Raw genomic sequence first — 21,203 nt, 5'->3', positions numbered from 1 at the left:
GGCAGTGTGTACGACACTACATTTCAATGAGAAGCACAAGAGAAGTAAGATGTGTGATCGTCGTATCTGCTTTTTTGACGCCTGACTCGACAAGCACAGAATAGCGGGTAAGTTAGAGAGGGAGCTTCTGATGGATATCTCGGTTCGGAATGACCGACATCTATCCGACCCATGGGAAACGGCAGCAGCGAATGAGAGTGTTCATGATCTTCTTCTCTGTCAACTGGCCTTCATATATGTTCAGGTGGAGAATCGGTCGGGCCGAAAGGGCTCATTCATCTCTCATCAACTGTTCCCACGAACTAACAAGCTTTAGCGTGGCTTTGTTGCTGCTGCCAAGGCGTGAGCTGAGCGTTTGAGTGTGTGTATAGATGGCGTCGTCGGCAACTCCGATGCAATAGAGATCGCAAAGAGCAGCGTCGGCAAGAAAGCAAAAGCGAAAGAGGGACGTGTAGAGTGTATGTGTGTGAGAGAGAAAGAGAGAGAGAGAGAGAGGATGGCCGAGCAGATGCAATAGAGCTGCAGAAAGCTGCAGTGGGAATTGAGTGCCGGACAGTGAGTGTGTGTTGGCCAAGAAAGACTCGTTTTAGACTCAGAAAGATCAGCAGGCACAAGAGACAGAGACAGAGACAGAGAGAAAGAGACAGAGAGGGAGAAGGACCCTTCCTTTCGGCCTCGGACACCCGAAACAGACAGAGTTCCGCCCACTTTGGCACTACTTTGTGCCCAATTGTGCCTGCAATTGGCCTTTTTTGCCCCCCCCCCCTATTCACACGCACGAGCTCACATTCTGCCTGCTCGCTGCCTTCATTGCTGCTTGCTGCTCCGCCACGCCATCAGACTTGGCAACTCTTCCATCATCTCTCATTGCCTCCCTGCTCTCCTTCCCACCTTGGTCATCATCGTCGCAACCCTCACCAGTGCCATCTCTTTCGGTTTGCTTCTATACTCCTCCAAGCTCTACGTCACGGGTGGCTCGTCGTTCCACATAGAGCATTCGACTCGGTGACTTTTCGACACTGCTTCTGACGCCATTTACGCATATCACGCCTCTGCATTGCACGTTCGTCTGCCTCTTCACTTGCTTCGTTATCACCCCACATTTTACCAGCCACTCCCACTCACGACCCTCTTGCAACGGCGTCATTCTTCATCTCCACCGCCCAGCTCCGCCTTCTACCTAATACTACTACTTACGACTCGCTGGCCACATCGCTGACTAGATCTGCTTTCTTCCTATCAATACCCACGCAATCGGCTGGCTCCATCTGCGTCCTATCTCATCACCATTCGGATTGTCATCCCCGAGCACGCACGCATACGCATATGCACTACTCTCCGCCGTCTGCATGCTCGCATTGCAACAGCTCTAATAAGTCTCCTCTGCCCAGACCGGCTCTTGCATACCTATCCCTCTCGATAGCTCGCTGGTTCGAGCACCAGTAGTACTGGCTCAACATGATCTTTGGTCGCTCCGAGCCATATCCTGGCCCCAATGGCTTCGATCAGGCCGCCCACCACTATGATCCCAACAACCAACTGCCCTACCAACCAGGGCCTTCCGATTCGGCCTGGCTGACGGACCCAACCCATCCAGATTACGATCCCATGGTAGATCCCAACCTCCAGCTCAAGACTGTAAGAACTGCTGCTGCCTCCATCGCCGAATCCCATCGTTCCGAACAACGCAGAGATGACCGTAGGAAAGCAAAACGTGCCAACAGTCTCTCTTCTAAGCTCTTCCGTGGGCGAACGCTCCGGAGGCAGCAACAGAAGGGCTCCACGCTGGCCAATATGGTCACAGAGGAAGTCAAGAATCGTCGCTCTCAAGCTGTCTCTGGCTTCCAACATGACTCGGATGCTGCCTTTGCCTCTGCACAGCAAGGCAACGTCCCTCATTCAGCGACTGCCGATGAGGCCGATGAGAAGGAGCCTCTACCCCAAGCTCAAGAGTCTTCATCTCAACCCGCTGGTCCCACCATGCGCAAGATGAAACCCAAAAAACGTAGAAACGTCCATGTCAATGTTCCTCCACCGCGATCCGAGCTCAAGAAGAATGGTGATCCAGACGTCGACTATCCACGTAACAAGGTTCGCACCTCCAAGTATACCATCGTCACCTTCCTGCCGCGATTCTTGTTCGAACAGTTCCGTCGAGTCGCCAACATTTACTTTTTGGGTCTCGTCATCTTGCAAGTCTTCCCCACTTTCGGTGCAACGATCCCACAGATTGCCATGTTGCCCCTCGTTGCCATTCTCACCATCACAGCTATCAAGGATTCCATAGAAGACCATCGTCGACATGTTCTCGACAACGAGGTCAACAACTCGGCCGTCACTCGTCTTGGAAGCTGGCGCAACCTCAACCAGGCTAAGGATCAACGCTCATGGTATCAGAAGCTCTTTGGCCTTTCGGGTCGAGGAGGTGGCAAGGTCTCGAAAGGTGTTCGCAAGCTGCGTGAGAAGGAGGATGCGATCGGCTTGCGTCAGGTCAACGGCAGCTCGCGCCGACCGACTGGTCTCAATGCTGGCTTCCGTGGTAACGAAGATTTCGGCGCCCAGAATAGCACTCGCAGTGGTCGCAGTGACAGCCTTGTCAGCTCGCATGCTCTCGGCACCATTGTTAGCGAAAGCGAGCGCGACAACACCAGCTTCTACGGCGCCAGTTACAACCAATCCAACACCGCCTTCCTCCGTGATCAGTCCTCTAGCAACTTTGTCGATGCCAACTCCAGCACCGTTTCGGTCAACAAGCCGCTCCAGACCAACTCGCAGCAACAAGGTCCCAGCACCATTACTATGGTCGAAGGTGTTGTCGACTACCGCCGTCACACGCCTGGCACTGCACGCTGGGAGCGTACCCTCTGGAAGAAGCTAGAAGTCGGTGACATTGTCATGCTCCGCGAAGACGAACAGGTTCCTGCCGACATTGTTGTGCTCAACACGTCCGACCCTGACGGCAATGCCTACATCGAGACCAAGAACCTCGACGGTGAGACCAACTTGAAGGTTCGCAAGTCGCTCAAGGCTACCATGGGTATCCAGTCTGAAGAGGATCTCGAGCATGCTCGCTTTGTCATCGACAGTGAGGCACCACACGCCAATCTGTACAGCTACAATGGTCTTCTCAAGTACACCGTTGACGAGCCCAGCAAGGAGGACGAGTTCACCGAAACACTCGAATCGCTACCACCTGACAGTAGTGCCTATGCTGCCGCCGAAGCTCGCACACGCCGTGTCGAACCCATCACCATCAACGAGCTGCTTTTGCGAGGTTGTGCGCTCCGCAACACCGAGTGGGTCATCGGTGTCGTTCTCTTCACCGGCGAAGACACCAAGATCATGCTCAACTCCGGCGAGACACCCTCGAAGCGATCCAAGATCGAGGTCGAGACCAACTTCAACGTTATCGTCAACTTCCTCATCCTCATGGCTCTTTGCACCATTTGTGCTGTCATCGGCGGTCTTCGTCTCAGTAACAGTAACACCAGCCGTGCGTACTATGAAGTCGGCGCCGAGCTCAGCACCAACAACATCGTCAATGCTCTCGTTATCTTTGGTTCTTGTCTCGTCGTCTTCCAGAACATTGTGCCCATCTCGCTCTATATCTCGATCGAGATCGTCAAGACCATCCAGGCTTTCTTCATTTTCCAGGATATCGAGATGTATTATGCGCCCCTTGACTATCCCTGTATGCCCAAGACGTGGAATATCTCGGATGACTTGGGTCAGATCGAGTACATCTTTTCGGACAAGACGGGTACGCTGACGCAGAATGTCATGGAGTTCAAGAAGTGTTCCATCAACGGTGTTTCATATGGTGATGGTGTCACGGAGGCTATGATTGGTGCTATGAAGCGCGAGGGTAAGGACATCTCTGGCTTTAGCATGGAGAAGCAGGAGGCTGAGCTGACCGAATCTAAGAAGCGAATGGTCGAGATCATGAACCGCGCTTTCAAGAACCGCTACTTGCGACCCAACAAGATGACCCTCATCTCACCGCCTATGGCTGAGACTTTGGCTGCCAGCTCCTCAGACCCACAGCGAAAGAACATCGTCACCTTCTTCCGTGCTCTTGCGCTCTGCCATACTGCCCTCGCCGACCGACCTGATGGCAACGATCCTTACACTGTCGAGTACAAGGCTGAGTCGCCTGATGAGGCCGCACTCGTTGCAGCTGCACGTGATGCCGGCGCCGTCTTCATCGCCAAGAACAACAACACGATCGACATCGAGGTGCTGGGTCAGCCGGAGCAATACACGCCCCTCAAGGTGCTTGAGTTCAACAGTACGCGTAAGCGCATGTCGGTCATCGTTCGCGAACCTGATGGTCGGCTCCTCATGATCTGCAAGGGTGCCGACTCGGTCATCTACCAACGTCTCCGCCCTGATCATCCTGAAGAACTCAAGCAGGCCACCTTCCGCGACCTGGAGGCTTTCGCCAATGCTGGTCTTCGTACGCTCTGCATCTCTTATCGCTACCTCAATGAAGCCGAGTACATGGAATGGGCTCGAATTCACGACGAAGCCAGTGCCAGTCTCACCGACCGCGAAGAGGCCATCGATGAGGCCAACGAGAAGATCGAAGTCAACCTCACTCTGCTTGGTGCCACTGCGCTTGAAGACAAGCTACAGGTCGGTGTGCCCGAAGCCATCGAGACACTGCACAAGGCCGGTATCAAGCTCTGGATCTTGACTGGTGACAAGCTGCAGACTGCTATCGAGATTGGATTCAGTTGCAACCTGTTGACGTCGGATATGGAGATCATGATTATTTCTGCCGATCACGAGACGGGTACACGGGCACAGCTCGAGGCGGCTTGCAACAAGATCGCCGCTGCTGGAAGGCCAGTGGTTGTAGAAGAGCCAGTCGGGAAGGGCAAGAGTGGCAAGGTACGCAAGAACCGTCTTACGGTCGAACGTACCGAAGCGGCACCCAAGGATGGCTTTGCGGTTGTCATTGACGGTGAGACACTTCGATATGCTCTTGACTCGAACCTCCGTCCTCTCTTCTTGGCTCTTACTACTCAGTGCGAGGCTGTGGTCTGCTGTCGTGTCTCACCCGCACAAAAGGCTCTGACGGTCAAGCTAGTCAAGGATGGCAAGAACGCAATGACGCTTGCTATCGGCGACGGTGCCAACGACGTTGCTATGATCCAGGAGGCGCATGTTGGTGTCGGTATCGCAGGTCTCGAAGGTGCTCAAGCATCGATGAGTGCTGATTACGCCGTTGGTCAATTCCGTTTCCTCACTCGTCTGTTGTTGGTTCACGGTCAGTTGTGTTACCACCGTATCTCGGATCTACACAAGGTGTTCTTCTACAAGAACATCATCTGGACCTCCATCCTATTCTTCTACCAGATCGACTCTGATTTCACTGGTTCCTACATCTTCGACTACACCTACATCTTGCTGTACAACCTCATCTTCAGCTCGCTCTGCGTTATCGTCATCGGTGCTCTCGATCAGGTCGTCAACATCAAGGCTCTACTGGCTTTCCCGGAAACGTACAAGCGAGGTATCAAGGGTGCAGAGTATACCAAGTTCCTCTTCTACATGAGCATGCTCGATGCCTCCTTTCAAGGTGCGGTCTGCTACTTTATTCCTTGGTGGTTCTACACCTACGGACCTATGATTGGACATAATGGGCAGGAGATGGGTAGTTTGTCCTTATTCGGTACGACGATTGCGGCGGGGGCTGTGACGACGGCGAACTTGTATGCTGGTCTGATCGCTAAGCATTGGACCGGTATCTTCTGGTTTGTCGAGATCATCTCGTTGCTCAGCGTGTATGCTTGGACTTTGTTGTACTCGGCTTTTCCCGTCTTTGCTTTCCAGGATGTTGGGTTTTGGTTGGTTCAGACTGTCAACTTTTGGGCTATCATCTTGTTGATTACTGTCGTATCGCTGCTGCCTAGGTTCTTCGCACGTGCTTGGAGAGCGTCTTTCCACCCTAACGAGCACGATATCCTCCGTGAAGCATGGACGCGAGGCGATCTCAAGGATCAATTAGGAATCCTGCATCAGAGCAAGAAGAAAGCCAAACGTGCCGCCGCTGCCACTGTCAAAGCCAACGCCGGTGGTGGGAGGTACGACGATAGCGATGCACACTACGACGACTCTTACTCGCGCAAGAGCGGTCGCGATCTCGAAGGACAGAACGGTAATCAGCTCTTCTTCGATGCCAAGCGATCTACGGAGCGACAACGTCGTCAGCAGAAGTTTGGTCTGTCTGCGGTGGGTGAAGAGGATGATGTATCGGAGACTTCGGCTGATCCTCTGGCGGGAGAGTACGAGGATCAGTATGCCAGACGGGGAGGTCGGATGCTTTCCACACCTCAACTCCAGCCTCCAGCGGGGTACAGTCCCAATTCCGCGTTTGATCGGAACGATGGTGCTGTATCGGGGTTGAGCTTCTACGATCCAGATGCCTTACCGATGAACGATCAGGCTGCGATTCAGAACTATTATCAGAGGAACGAGGATCCCAGTCGAATTCCAAGACCTGATGTTCCAATGATTCAGGTTCAACACGCTTCTGCTTTCCAACAACAGCAACAATCGCCGCGTGGAGAACCGTATTACGGAGGGAAGGGAGGTCTGTCGAAACAGATGAGCAAAGACGGCTTCGCCCGAGCATTCGACGAAGAATTCGGTTCTGAATTCGAATCTTACCCTTACCCGGCTGCTACTGGGAACGGGTATGCTCCTGCTGGTTCAAGGTCCGTTTCGAACTCTAGTTACGATTTCAATACAACTCAAACTAACGCTGCAGCGCCGGGTTCTGGGTCAACAACACCGACAAAGTCAGCAGGAGCAAGGTATCATGATCGATTTAAGACTCCTTCCCCCTCTCAACCGCAGTTTGGCGAAGCAACTCAAATGCAAACATCTCTGTCAGACCAGAGCTTGTCAGCTCCTAGCCCAACCCATGCAGGAGGGAGGGGTCACTCGCAAGAACCTTCAGGAGCATCACAAATCTCTTGGCATACTGCACATACTGCTGAAGCTTCGCAGAATGAACATCAGAGAAATAGTTCCAAATGGAGCGCTCTTTGACCTTTCTTCATCTGCTGCACGTGACAAGGCGTGCGCATCTGAGCTGGACCACACGCGTCGCAACCCGCTTAATCAGCTTTGTTTGCTCCCCACTCCTCTCACCTTCCCACCATCATCTCTCATTTTGGCAAGTGTCGCTTCAACATCGACCTTGCCAATCTTCTTTTCCCACCCGATTCCCTCCCTTACGTTCCGCCTGTACGACCCGCTCTTCTCTGCCCTCGATCGGCCCCCTTACGGCGGGCTGGAAGCCTTTGAACCATCGAGCCACCTCGCTGACCCGAAATCTAACATGGCTTCTGTATCGTCCGACTAATCCTCATTTGTGCGGCCGCGTGAGTCAAGCTGGGATTTCACTCTTGTTCTTTTTAGTTGTTTCTTCTTGTTTTCAGTCTTGGTTTTTGTTTTTGTTTTTGTTTTTTGATTTCTTCTTCTTTTTTTTCCTTTTTCTTTTGTAACGACTTTTTTGATGATTAATGGACTTTTCATGCCTTTTTGGCCCTTACTGGTTGCGTTTGTGTTTGGCAGTGAAGGTGGGTGTGAGTTTGAGGTGCAAGTGAGCAGTTTTGATAGGGTCGGAGGATCAGTGCTTGGTTTTTGTCGCCACGTATATTCACTCGTTCAGTTCATTGCATCTGCAGGAAGGCAACTGTACCTGAACCTGGGAGATCATGTCCTGGGATCGGCAATTCTCACAGACAATGCTACAGGGACATTGTGGAGACGCAATGCATCATCGATTGCTCAAGAGTTCGGCCAAATGATCATTGAGAGCGGGTTCAGCGGGTGGAGACGCGTCGATCCGATCCATCGAAACCAAAGTTGCCGGCACGAATGTGTGTCCCTTCAGCAGCCATTGTTTCACTACGACCCGAGATCGGTATCACATGGGTTACAGTAAACACCGTCAAGCGATTATCCCAGGCATTGTTAGAGGGAGTGGGAGAAGGAAGCGGGGTTCGACCTTGACTTGCAATTTTCTCATGATGTGAGCGTTGGTGTGGGGTTTGCATTCGAACACATGAAACTATATGACGACAGGCGACGATTACAGACTTGCGACCGTGTAACAGACATCGACGCTGATAGTCAGAGGTTCGACTTCTCCACCGTCAACAGCTCTTATTGAATGGTGGGGGACAGTTACTCAATCCGGCGGTAACTTCTCTCCGTACCACAGCAATAAGTGGCAAGTGTCCAGAATTCATTACGAGTGAGTCAATCCCAACGCTCCAGCAGCAAACAAGACAATTGGTTGACAGCGAGAGAAAGGCCTGACTGACTTGGAAGCAAGGTCACACGTCGTTGTTTGCGATTTGTTTTCGTTGTCGGACTCGACCCTCACTCCCTCTTTCAACCACCGGTAACAATCCCGACATTAGCGGCAACAACAATGTGCGGCGTCCAGACTACCTTACAAAGAAAGGGCGCTCGCTTCTGAGATGAATTGCATCCGCAGGAATCGATTCGTCCTTGGCTTTCCATATGTGTCAACCTTAGAACTCCGACAACCGTCTTTAAGTGATGGTTTGCTTTCATCTACAGAACCGCATCCTCTTGAGCCGGTCATTCGGTCAGCGACGGAACGAAGGATAAGGATGCCCTTTTTCATAAACGGTGTCTTGGGTACGAAAGCCGAAAAGTACACTTCCAGGTCTTGGTATTTCGAAGATATAAGCTCCACCCTTTCCTTAACCCTCCTAATCAGCTCAGGAATGCATCCTACAGCTGAGTCGCAATGCATTTCCATCCGCTCCTTCCCTTCTTGGCTTTGCTCCTGGTGTCGGTGGTAGGGTGTCTGCCAATGCCACCTTCAACTCGCAGACCCCATCGAAGCCATTACGAGAATTTATATCTATCATACCTCGAACCTTTAAACCTCTACCGTCGCGACCCCTTAAATTATGCTCAAATCACATCTGCCCATAGCAACAGCCACACTTTCAACCCCCTATACACCGAAATGCTCCTATCTGACCATCCAGCCTATATACATCCTTCCACAGCCAACCGATTAAATCCCGTTTTGTCGCGGATGATAAATCTTACTACTCGCGATGAAGAAAGTCCTCCGACTCAAGTTGACCAACGTGAGTTTTCGCCTCTGTTCCCCCCTTTTTTTTTTTTTTTTAACTCTTTACTGCCACTAACCATGCTATTTTTGGGGTTTTGGATAGGTGGATTCGTAAGATTATTCGAAGAAGCAACAGTGGAGGCAAAAAAAGAGTTGCAAATACCACTCCATCCAGAAAACATAAAAGCGCAGCATAGGTACCCGCTGGGACAACTTTTGACAAAGTATACCCAGTTGCTTAATATGCTAGAGAATCCAGCCCATTTGGAGAGACTGACGGGTTTACTGGGAGTGGAGGATAAGATAAAGTTTGAAAAAGCACTAGAGGTGCTGGGGGTGGAGAGCGAGTTATTGGATGTTGCTATTCAGCGGTATGCTCAGACGTTTCCTATCTTTGATGCCGCTGCTTGATGCAAAGCTCTTGGTAGGCGTGCTGTAGGAGGAGGCGGTGTTCAGGTTTGTTGTTCTTCCTGTGTTGTCGCTTCGGCGGTGTTTTCTTCGTTTGCTGCATGTTGCTTCAACCATTCCTACAGCATCACGACAGATACGAATATGAAGAGACTAGGATCAGTATACACCCTAACTCCTCTTAGTGATAGTGAGTGAAGAAACTTACTTCAGAATCCCAAACAGCCCTCCCCCTTCCACCCATACCACCACCGCCTGGGGCATCCTTGACCTTATTTGGATCAGCCAAGTTGACATTAATCGTTCTCCCATTGATCGAGTTCAGATCCATATTATCTAACGCATCTAATGCTTCTTCCGGGTTGGAGAAGGTTATGAAGCCGAACCCTTTATTTCGTTTGCCGGCGGGAGTGGTTGTGCAAGGAACGGAGATAGAGATGATGTCACCAAATGGAAGGAAGTAGGAGGAAAGAGTGACTTCGTCGAGATTTGAAGGTAGGTTGCCGACGTATATTGTTGGTGAACCTGAATTGGACATTGTGGTAGCGAGGACCGGGGGGAAGGGTTGGTGGTAGGGGGGAAAGGGGAAGGGGTGTTGTTTCTCCACACGATGAGAAGAAAAATGTGGGCTGGAGGAAGTGGCCGACTTCCGAAGAAATGCCAATTTGTAAGACGAAAAAAAAAAAAACCACAGCTCAAAAAAGAGCGATAAAAATGGGTCATGAAAAGCACACAAAATTCACAATCATCACGAACAGCAAGAGGTTAAAGGCGAGGATGGCCATTCAAAGCGAGAGAGTGACGAGACGACAAAGCATTGTACGTAGAGGGAAACCTGCTCATGCCCAGAGAGGAGTATGCATCCTAGCGTTCTCATTATACCTTCCGCCCGCAACTTGAAACTTCTTCACCTTTTCATCCAACTCTTTCTTGGTCTCTTCGCTCAACTTGATGTTTGCTGCCTCTGCATTCTCCCTTGCCCTCGAGGACTTACTCGTTCCTGGCAGCGGTACCATCACGTCGCTAGATTCAATTAGCCAAGCTAGACCCAACTGAGTCGGAGTCGCCTCCTTCGGTTTCTGCTCCTTCGCTGCCTTGATAAACACCTCTGCTAGTCTGAGGTTCTTTTCGAGATTCTCCTCGTTCAACCTATCCATGTGCTTCCTGATATCTCCCTCTGGCAGATCATCCACCGATTTGATTGTACCAGTCAACAGGCCCTTACCCGTTGGCGAGTAAGCAAGGATGGGAATCTTGTGCTGAGAGCAGAAATCAACAATACCCAACTTGTACGCTTCCAACTCCCAAGGACTGACTTCCAACTCGACACATGCAATCGGAGCCACCTTGACAGCTTCCTGAATTGACGTCAATCCCAATTCCGACAACGAAATGTGCCCGAACAATCCTTTACCCTTAACCTCCTTCCCTTGCTTATCCGTGTAGGTTTCGGAGGAGAGTGAGAGCATATTATACATGATATCGGTTACAGAGGCTTTACTGTCACGACGAGCCATTTCGTACACGTCGATCTCTTTTCCGCCTTGATCAGTGCCGAGTTGTTCTCGAATTCCACGGAGATCGGTCTCGAGAGCTGGGAGGGAGGAATCGAACTTAAATCCAGCCATGCCTTTCTCTCTGTAAAGATCGATGGAGAGACCGCCTTTTACGGAGAGGATAGTTTTGGATTTGTACTCCGGGTAAGCGTCGTAGAATCGCTTGAGGAGTTTAAGGTTGGCGTAAGGGTCGGTGGGGGGACCGTAGAATGCATCGGTGTTGAGGAAATTACTTCCTGCATCGACGGCTGCTTTGATGGCTTCGAAAGCTTGAGAATCGGGGGTTTGGAGGGAGGGGTCACACCAAGACATGCCCATGCAACCGAATGCTACACGACCGATTTTGATGTGGCTTGCGGTGCCGCCGAGAGGGATCTGGGGGATGGGGGAAGACATGTTTGCGTATGTTGCTGCTGTTCGAGTTTGAACGAGGTTTCAGAGGAGCATGCGTTGCGTTGTTGTCGCCTTTTGGAGGAATGTGGTAAGTAGGAAGAAGGCGGCTGAATATCTATCCCTTCTTAGCGAGGTGGAAGACGCTGAAGCTGAGCCGAGGTCGTAACTCTTACTGTCAGAAGACGGTGACAGAGAAGAGTGATATGACGACGCCAGGTCGACTTTCCAATTGCTTAACCGCGGAGTGGACGGAGGCGCAGAACCGGCGGGGAGATGGAGGTGGAGGTGGAGGTGGAGGCGCTTTGCAAAGATTTGTTAAATCGAGTCAAAATCCCCATAGAAAAATAAAAGCCCTCTGATGCTGCACGTGATGGCTAATTCTGAGTGTCGCGTCTGTATGCTACTGCCGCTCAGACCACAAACAAGGGAGTCGCGCTGTTTGTGTTGTGTAGCTGTCAAACATAGCATAACGCCTAATTCACCCTTGCTTCTCTATTGCTGTCCTTTTACGTGCTAGCATACGCCTCTGGAACGACAAGGAGCGAATGAGTAGACAGTGCTGGTGTCGGACGTATACCTGAACAAGGAATCACAGTGTTAGGGTTGGCGGGGGAAAGGGTTGAGCTGGGTTGGGAGGCGTAGCACAAAAAACAGTTCGGTCCAATGTTGTGTTGAGTATCTACACCTGTCGAACCGTACGCGGGCCCGTCTGTGTCCCTCTCTTTCTTTCTTTTGTGGACGTTGGATGCAGGAGCACATGCATGACTTCTCCTTCCGCTCTGTGCCAGCAAGCGAGTGAGCGCGAGGGTGTCAAGTTGACGCAGCCAAAGTTGACTGTCACAAACATTCGAGTCTGACGCTCACAGAACCCTTCTCCTGCCGTGTTTTTCTCTTCCTCGCCCGCGCACACAGAGTGAGGCTGAGAGATGCTACTCGAATTCGACATTACTCCTCCCTTCTCTTCCTTTACCTCTACATCATCAACGGCCTTTCCTACACCTACTTCCTCAAGCTTCTTCGTCTTCTTCACCACCTTCACTTCTACTCGTTCTCGTAACGATAGAGTAAGAGCAGTCGCTCCTCACCCCTAGCGAGAACTCCGTCTCGTCCGTCACCAACAAGGAAAGGCTCTTCGACAACACCATAACAACAAGAGCATAAACCGTATAGCAAGCCGCACAAATATAGCATATCTCATAGCCTTTTCACTGTTAGATCATATAGATAGCTGCATTGTGTAGCTGCCCTTGTAGCATCATCCATATTCACCCCGATCACCGCGAATCTATCTCGGAGAAAGTCTGGCAATGATGGCATCAACAATGGCCACCGGCCCCTCCTCTCTCGCAGGGCACCACCAACTTCCAGCACACCCTGGCTATGCTCGTACCACCTCCGCCCCCACCACAGCAACCTCCACTCTCCCCTCTCGACCGCGACCAGCTTCCACCATTGCATCTAAGCAACCCGCTGTCACCACCGCCACCTCGGCAGCTGCTACCAAAACTTCCGGTGCGGCGGCAACAACAACGAGCAAGTCTAAGAAACCACCTCTTCCACCTCCCCCGAAAGTCATCATCGATTCAGAAGGAAGAGCGTTTAAACGTGGTGATTTGTTAGGACAGGTGAGTCACCCCCGTCCTCTCTCCCTCCCCCTCCCTTTCTCTTATTTCGTCTTCTCCATATTGAAGCTGATCAATCCATTGTGACTTGTAATATAGGGAGGATTCGCAAGAGTCTACCAAGCGACAGACCCCGCCGGCAACCATAAAGCTTTCAAAGTGATTGCCAAATCTGCCATTATCAAGTCTCGCAAGAATCGTCAAAAGATCCTCGCCGAGATTATGATCCACAAATCAGTTGACCATATCCACGTAGTCAAGTTCGAAGACTGTTTCGAAGACGATTCCAACGTCTATTTCCGCTTGGAACTCTGCCGAAACGGATCCCTCAACGATATTGTAAAAAAGCGCGGGCCTTACACTGAGCCCGAAGCGAGATATCTCATGGTTCAGATCCTCGCTGGAACCCAGAACCTCCATCAGAATAGCATTATTCATCGAGACTTGAAGCTGGGTAACATCTTCCTGGATGAGAACATGCACGTTAAGATCGGAGATTTTGGTTTGGCTGCACTGCTCAAGCATCCAGAGGAGAGGAAGAAGACGGTTTGTGGTACCCCGAACTACATCGCACCCGAAATCCTGTATGATCAGGGACAAGGACATAGTTTCGAGGTTGATATTTGGAGTGTGGGGGTGATCATGTATACGCTGTTGGTGGGGAAACCACCGTTTCAGACGCCGAAAGTCGACGAGATTTACGAACGCATTCGTCAAAACGCCTACGAGATTCCTATCAGTGCTGGGCTTAGTACGGAGGCGATTGATCTTATCACCCGCATCCTTACGCATAACCCAGCACAGAGACCTACGTTGGTGCAGATCATGCATCATGCTTGGTTCCAGTGCGGTCCTGTTCCACTCACGATCCCGTCGACGGCGATTGAGGGAACTCCTTTCCTCCCGCCCATTACTGCGCGAGAGTCCGCTCGCAACTTGGAGCTGTTGAAGAGACAGGCATGCTGGGATGATAGGGCGGATGATCTTATCGAAGATTCTCCCATTGGTGGAGAAGTGTACAGTGATGCACAACAAGAGCCGGTGGAGGTCTTGGCAGATGCAAGGAGCGAATTGGAACAAGCTGAAATGGCCGAAGAGAGGAGGGAGAAGATGGATAGAGAGTTCCATCATGCGATCCAACCAGAGTCGCCCATCAGTGCCTTGTTGAAGGCGGGTAGACAACCTTTGATCAAGGCTCCCACTGCTCCACCGCAGAGTTTTGCAAGAGGGGCGGCCAACTCTCTCGCCAAACAACTCTCTTCCTTGACTCTCTCACGAGGCTCGGAACCAACAGGAGCTATGGGTGGAGCGGTGGGGGATAAAGAGAATGCAAATCCAATGGCTCCTCCTCCTCCTGCTGTGGGGAAGGCTGAGTTCGGAAGGATGTATTCGAGGAACGGAAACGCGATGCCTCAACATCAGCAGCAGGATAGTGCGGCGTTGCAACACAAGACTCTTCTTGTTACTTCAACTTCTTCTGCTACCACTACCGCTGGTCTCACTCGCCCCCTCTCTATTGCCTCTTCCATCCACGATCCCCAGCAGCAGTGTGGTAGTGGTCTCCCTCCCTCATCCTCCCGTGCGACGCTCGCTTCAAACGGAAGCTCAACCGCCCTCGCACCTGGAGCCAAGAAAACAAAGACCTCAATCGAAGTCATTATCTCCCATCTCGAATCTGCCCTTCTCTCCCTCGATTCCAACACACTCTACACTCCACCTCCCACTTCCGCAGCCGAATCCATCCGCTTCATCGAAAAATCCTGCCAACTCAACGGAACACGCATCCACCCCGAATCGCCCAAGACATTCCTCATCTCCTGGCTAGACCATTCCGAACGCTACGGTCTCGGTTATGCCCTCAGTGACGGTACTGTTGGTGTGTACTTCCGCGATGCTACATCTATGGTGTTATCAGCGAGCAAAAAGTATGTTGATTACATCTCAACGATTCGTAATACACCCAAGCCCGCCAACGGCGCAGTAGGGGGGAGAACGGATCAGTTGAAGAGAGAAAACTTCATCATCCCTGCTCAAAACTCGACTCCTGGGGGTGAAGAGAACGGTACAGTACCCAAAGAGCTGCATTCGAGGGTGAGGGTGATGAAATACTTTGAAAAAGAAATCATGGATCGTCTATACGGCGCCGACTCTCCCCTAACCTTTTCCGACGTTGAGAAGACCACGGGGATGACGTTCGTTCATAAATGGTACAAAACAAAAGATGCGATCGTTTTCCGCCTTTCAAACGGTACGGTCCAGCTTAATTTCTACGACCACACAAAGGTGTTCCTCACGCATGGTGGTCAGGTGGTAAGCGTTATCGAACCACTAGATAAGACTGGAGGTGTGCCGAGGATGACAAGTTGGACGTTAGCAGAGCTCGTTTCTATCGCCTGCACCGATCGAAGTGCGAGGGAGGCGGAAGAGGAGGAGAGGCGAAGATTCAACCTAGGCGCCGCGGAAGGTGAGGAGAGGGTATACAAGACTAGACCGGCGGAGAGAAGGAAGGTAAGGGGTCTGGTGACAAAGTTGAGGTATGCGATGGAGGTGTTGCATACTACAGTGCAGAGTAGGAGTGGGTCAGCCACTAGCACTGCCGCTGCGCAGTGAGCTACAGGGACGGTCAAAAGAACAATCTAGTTCCGGTGTTTATGCTTCCGTATCATCATCTTTTTCGGTTTCTTTCATCAACAATATCTTCAACACATCATTCTTACACATCATTCTTATGGCTTTCAGCTTCATGCTTCGTGTCCATTTCACATATCAAGTTTCGTCCAGTTTCCAATGCATCTCTCCGTTCATGGCTCCAAACTTCGTCCGCTCGTGTATTTGACTTCAACGAGGCGCTGATAGATGGGGCGAACTCGAATTCGCACAGACTGAGCTTCAAAGATGAGTTCGACATGATTGCTGCTGTTGCAGAATGCTATGAATGTACTCACTGAACAACCCAAACCACGTCCTCTGGTCTCACAAAGAGTTGCACTTCAGCTACCTTCTTCACCTCTGCTTCCTCTTCTCCCTTTCCGTCCTTTCCCTTTCCTTCCTCGGGAAAAGGCAAATCAGGCGTCAAAGCGCGCCAAAGCTCCCTCCTTCTTTCGACTCTATGCTCCGCCTCCCTTTTCTCTCCCTTTTCCGCTTCCTTTCCTTTGATCGCGGCGAAGTACTGCACCCCATCATAGGACCCATTTCTCAGCCTCAACACCTTCGTACTCGGCAAACTATCACTGACGCTAGGTGGAAGGTGTAGCAAGATGCCAACCCATAAGCCTTTGGTTCCTGCTACTGGGCCGAGGTAGCGTACCGTAGCGCGCACCTTCCTGCCTCCTCCACCAGCAGGAGCAGTAGAGGCAGCAGGAGAGGCCCTCGCCGCGATACGACTCGGTGCCGAACTAGTTGGGCTGGGTCGCCTGATCTGCGCTGATGAAGCGCTCGGTTTCTTGACAATGGAAGCAGAGGGTAGGGGGAGGCAAACAATGCAAGGTATGCCAACGATCAATCGTATCCCGCCCATTAAAGCATTGCTATCTGGGTATATAGCTGCATCACCGCCCCTAGTAGAGGCAGAATAGTATACGATAGTCTTTGTGGAATCTGACCGAGGCATGTTATTTGATTGCGACGCTTTTCGCACGTTGTTGATGGCGTCTGTCGGCATTGCTTCCCTCGGCCCTGCTGGTGCTTTGCTTGCTGATGAGGTTGGTTGTGCGCTGTCACCGGAGATTCTCCTTGTTGGAGCAACTGACCGTCTCCCCGCCGTAGCACCTGCAGTGGTTTGCGACCCTTGATCAGCACTCTTCTTACCTGTGGAACTAGAACTCAAAGTCCTAGGCCGAAGCCCACGACCAGAATGAGTCGACGACAAGGAAAATGTCCCACCTGGCCCTGGCGTAGCACGGATGAAAGAAGACTTGGCACCAAGCGTAGGCTGTTTCGGCTTAGCAGTAGAAGAGTCGAGAGAGGAAGAAGGGGGTTTGGCGTCGCTGGTGCGAGGTGAGAGGTTGGCAGCTGATCGAACGGTGCGGACTGCTTTAGTGGGTGTTTTGTCTGCGTCGGGTGGTGTTGGGACGCGTGGTGTGGATTTCTTCGGCGTGACTGCTGCGGAAGAGGAAGAGATAGCAGCGGTGTTGGAAGATGGGAAGGCCTGACGTTTCGGTTCTTGTCCGGCACCCTTGTTCGCCGCAACGGTCGCGGGGCGTTGCGCAGAGGCAACAGCTGATTGTCTACCCTTCAACAAACGCGCGCTTGGGACACTAGCAACGCTTGCTGTACTCGTCGTGCGAAGTCGCTCCTTTCCAGCCGCAGTCGCCATAGGAGTGCCAGATCGTGGTGAAGCACCATTGATGCTGCTCACTCTTGGCGATGATGACGCCGTGCCTGCAACCCTAGGCGTGGGGAAAGCTGTGCCTGCTGTTGATCTTGGCCGAGCGGCAATGGGAGAGGAAGTGGAAGCAGTCGATGTAGTAGACAACGAACAATGTCCATTGACCACCGAAGTTCGTGCGGCATTCCGGTTGAGTACAGCAGCGCGCATATTGTTCGGTCCAGCTTCACATTCACCCTCGTCCCTCACCACCTTTCTTGCTGCAGCAACGCTTGCCGATCCGGTGGACGCCGTCGATGCAGTCCTCACTCTGCCGGACGAACCTGGACTTGCAGCTGCACCAAGCGAAGACCTTGGCCTAGCCACCCCTGCAACCGCACTAGTCCTCCGACCAGTCAATAACCTGCTTGGCAGCGGACCCATCTTCACCGGCGCCTCATCCGTCAACACCAAATCTGCACTCGCAACGTCCAAGTCATCGGCCAACTCCTTCAAACACCATTTCTCCAGCTTATCGAACCCGCCGAGCGCCCTTACGTTAATCCATCTCTTCTTCAAATACCTCAATATGCTTGCTCTTGCATTCTCCACCGCCTGCCGTGACTGAGGCACCTCGAATCCTTGCTCACGCAGCAACACCTGTCCAACGAGAATCTGGTAGATCTGTGCGACTCTAGCTTCGGTCAGCCCGTCAATGAGCATCACTAGACTCTTCTCCAGTACGTCATCGAGAGAGCCTACACCATCTAGCAAGTCAGACCAAGCAGGACTCTGCACTATCTTCTCGAGGTTGGCGTGGAGGATGGGCATGAGACGGTTCTCAACAGTCTCGGCCATGAGGCGGAGTGATTCAACCCACCGACTGGATCGTTCTGTGTCGATGCGCTGCCCGACAATCGATAGCTGACGGAGCACAGTAACTACCAGCGTGGGGTCTTGGGTGAGACGAGTAGAGATGGCATCGACGATCTGGTCTTGGAGCATGGGATCGAGATTGCCAACGTCTTTAGCCCAGTACATTCCAAAGTGAGGGCCTGAGACGGCGGCAATGGCTGGTTCCTGCAGAGCCTGCTCGCTGACGTCGGGGTCAGTGGCGAATGCGAGTGTTCGGGGTACGCGCTTGGCGCACTTCCGGCAGGGTGGTGAGCATTTGAAGCCATGGCAGAATTCGCGGTCGATCAGTGCGGTGACGAGAGCCTGGAGTGTTTCGATCTGTAGATATGCACCTGCACGCCAGAGTGAGAAGGCGGTAGATAGGTCGAAGGTGCGATTGGAGAAGAAAAGCGTACCGGTGTAGAGGAAGCCAAGCGTGAAGTGAAACGATGCTGGTGTGAAGGGTGGATAAGGCAAGTGTAGCACCGGCGCAGTCGAGTCGGCATAGGGAGACAGCAGCATCGAGGCAAAGTACTGCGATCGAGACGCAAGAATCATTCGATGCGTTGAAAAGGACGTGAGCTCATCGTCTTCTGCATCCGAATCGTCGACTCTATCCGTATCGATGGTCTGCGCCAGTGAGATAACGGACATGTTCGCATCAGGAATGTCAACAAACTTTGCCGAGTTCCCTTTCCGTTGACCTCCTAGAGCTGCACGATCCATATCGTCGCTGTCATCGTCTTCGCCAAGCACAATCTTGACGTCCGAATAGAGTTTGCTGCGCCACATGAACGTAAGATCTGATCTTAGCTTGTCGAGCTTCTCCTCCAACGTTACTTCCGAGTCGGATGCTAGTCTGTCCTCGAACAAGAACTCGAATGCGTCCACCATGGCTTCTTCACCAGTGTAGAGGTATTGTAGAGTTGCTTCGAAGAAAGCTTGACTGACACCACCCAAGCTGATGGGTGCACGAAGGGTGCTTGCGTCGCTGATTAACGAACGATTGTCCGTGATGCGCGATTCTGCAGCTGAAGTCACCGAGGCGAATGACGACTTGCGTGCAGGCGCATTCGAACTTTGGTGACCTGACGAGGAGGTCTGAGATACCTTGGAGGGTGAAGTGAGAGATGCTCCGTTTGCTGTTGGCGTGTTGCGGGCGTTGATCAAGCGAGAAGCCCTCAAACTTGTCGCGGGCCCACCTTCACCTTCACTGTCACTGGTCATGAAGCCTGCGAAGGAGCCAGCTTCATCGACCGATGGTTTTCGTAAGGGTCTGGAGATGCTGGAGCGTGAGATGGGTTTGCGCAAGGAAGGTTTTGCCATAGAGAAGCTACTTGGGGGTGCTGCTCCGCGAATTGATTTGCGTTGCTTGGGCGCAAAGGCAGGCGGTGATGATACACTGTTGCCGTTTGAGGCAGTGTTGGATGGTGCTGGTGGTGGCACTCCAGTCTGTGTCGAACAAGAAAAGTTGGAGTTAATCGAAAGCTGTGATTCGCTTCGATGGAGGGGCAGAGAGACGAGACTTGCTGTCGAGCCTATGTGTTGAAGCTGAGCAGCAGGTGAGCGAAGATGGAGAAAGCGAGTCTGGAAGGTGTTGGGTGCGCGTGCGTAGAGAATAGCTTTGTGTGCCCATATCAATGTGTCGGTAGTAGCGGAAGGTTTGGGTATTGAAGGTGAGCTTGACGTGAGCGATGAGGGTACTAGAGTGCTGCCGTGTCCTAAGGAGGAGCCATGGCCGATACTATCGGTACCAGTGAAAGTGACGTGCCCTAGCTCTGAGTCGAAGTCGCCGTTGTCCTGGGCATCGGTCGATGAGGCAGTGGTCCAGCAGACATCGGCAAATCGTTCCTCTGCCCTTTCGAGTAGCCTGCACAAATCATCTCTCCACACCCTTGTAGCTTCATTCTGAGCAGCGCGGACTGGGTCATCGCTTGTGTTGCGGCGAGTAGTTCCAGCTGTGGATGATCTAGAAGGCCCCGCTATTGATTCGTTTGAGATAGAGGATCTTGGTGCGCCTGGACGATCTCTTCTGATGCTGCTGGGAGGGGCAGGGGCCGCCATTCCAGTGGCACGACTAGACTGTCCTGGCCGGCCGCCAGTAGCGGCGAAGCCAGACATGATGGCCTATGTCTATGTTCGAGACGACGAGTTGGCCGTTGATGGCGATGGCAGCTCGCAATACTGTTCTGTCGGCGTCTCGAATGATGGCGGTGGTAGGTTTGGCATCAAGGGCAGTGGTTTCAGGCTGGCGAGGCGGCAGCAAGGTAAGCTGGCCGTGAGTCGTGTCTGTTGCGGTTCTGGCTGAGCAATGCTGTGCCGAAATGGGTATGAGAGTGATGAGAACGATGCCGAATGCAGTTGAGCCTATCTTGCTTGACAATGTTGAAATGCCTGTTTGTCGGAATCAGACCGATGACCGTGGGAAAGGTATGCGGATGAGCGGCGACCGCTTGTCGGAGTACTTCCGATAGCAGCCTCACACTACGGCCGTTGTGGAGTCTCTGGTGTTGTCGAGGCAAAGTGATAGGATGAGGATGTGACTGAAACAAAGGCGATTTCCAGCAAACCTTGGAGAAAGAGTCCAAGCAAATTTGGAATGCACACACAGACAGGCTTCGAGAAGCGTGAGAGCGTGTCCGTCTGTTGGTATTCTCGAGGCTCAGTTCTCAAAATTCTCCAAAGCCCGCCAATACACGCGCAAGATACCGCACGCTCCACTTTCTTGCCACTCAGATGCTTACGACCATGATGCATCAATGGACATCGGCTTCCTTGTGCTTCTCTGTCTCGAATCAGGCATGGACTACGTGTGTGCCTTGCGATCGTCGCTCGAGCCCCGGAGCAACATGTGCAGTGTGCAGGTCAAGTGTTACAGGAGCTACAATCTA

The 21,203-nt window shown here is 52.1% G+C and overlaps 5 protein-coding genes across 5 annotated transcripts; 2 read left to right on the top strand and 3 right to left on the bottom strand.

Moving 5' to 3' along the window:
* Window positions 1-1,458: 1,458 nt before the first annotated feature.
* Window positions 1,459-7,059, top strand: UHO2_04005 (uncharacterized protein; the record flags this gene model as incomplete). The annotated part of the gene is made up of 1 exon (XM_041559962.1): window positions 1,459-7,059. The coding sequence occupies one exon, from the start codon at window positions 1,459-1,461 to the stop codon at window positions 7,057-7,059; it is 5,601 nt and encodes a 1,866-aa protein (XP_041415896.1).
* A 2,526-nt stretch (window positions 7,060-9,585) lies between these two features.
* UHO2_04004 (uncharacterized protein) lies at window positions 9,586-10,079 on the bottom strand (the record flags this gene model as incomplete). Its single annotated transcript, XM_041559961.1, has 2 exons — window positions 9,586-9,660; window positions 9,750-10,079. The coding sequence occupies 2 exons, from the start codon at window positions 10,077-10,079 to the stop codon at window positions 9,586-9,588; spliced, it is 405 nt and encodes a 134-aa protein (XP_041415895.1).
* Window positions 10,080-10,380: 301 nt separating this feature from the next.
* UHO2_04003 (uncharacterized protein) lies at window positions 10,381-11,493 on the bottom strand (the record flags this gene model as incomplete). The annotated part of the gene is made up of 1 exon (XM_041559960.1): window positions 10,381-11,493. One exon carries the CDS (start codon window positions 11,491-11,493, stop codon window positions 10,381-10,383), a length of 1,113 nt encoding a protein of 370 aa, XP_041415894.1.
* A 1,307-nt stretch (window positions 11,494-12,800) lies between these two features.
* Window positions 12,801-15,722, top strand: UHO2_04002 (uncharacterized protein; the record flags this gene model as incomplete). Its single annotated transcript, XM_041559959.1, has 2 exons — window positions 12,801-13,115; window positions 13,212-15,722. The coding sequence occupies 2 exons, from the start codon at window positions 12,801-12,803 to the stop codon at window positions 15,720-15,722; spliced, it is 2,826 nt and encodes a 941-aa protein (XP_041415893.1).
* A 331-nt stretch (window positions 15,723-16,053) lies between these two features.
* UHO2_04001 (uncharacterized protein) lies at window positions 16,054-20,433 on the bottom strand (the record flags this gene model as incomplete). Its single annotated transcript, XM_041559958.1, has 1 exon — window positions 16,054-20,433. One exon carries the CDS (start codon window positions 20,431-20,433, stop codon window positions 16,054-16,056), a length of 4,380 nt encoding a protein of 1,459 aa, XP_041415892.1.
* Between the last annotated feature and the right edge of the window lie 770 nt (window positions 20,434-21,203).

Source organism: Ustilago hordei (genome assembly GCF_900519145.1).
Source record: "Ustilago hordei strain Uho2 genome assembly, contig: UHO2_contig_07, whole genome shotgun sequence".
Lineage (NCBI taxonomy): Eukaryota > Fungi > Basidiomycota > Ustilaginomycetes > Ustilaginales > Ustilaginaceae > Ustilago > Ustilago hordei.
Note: the sequence above shows the minus strand (reverse complement) of the source record. Positions and strands in the feature narration are given on the sequence as shown.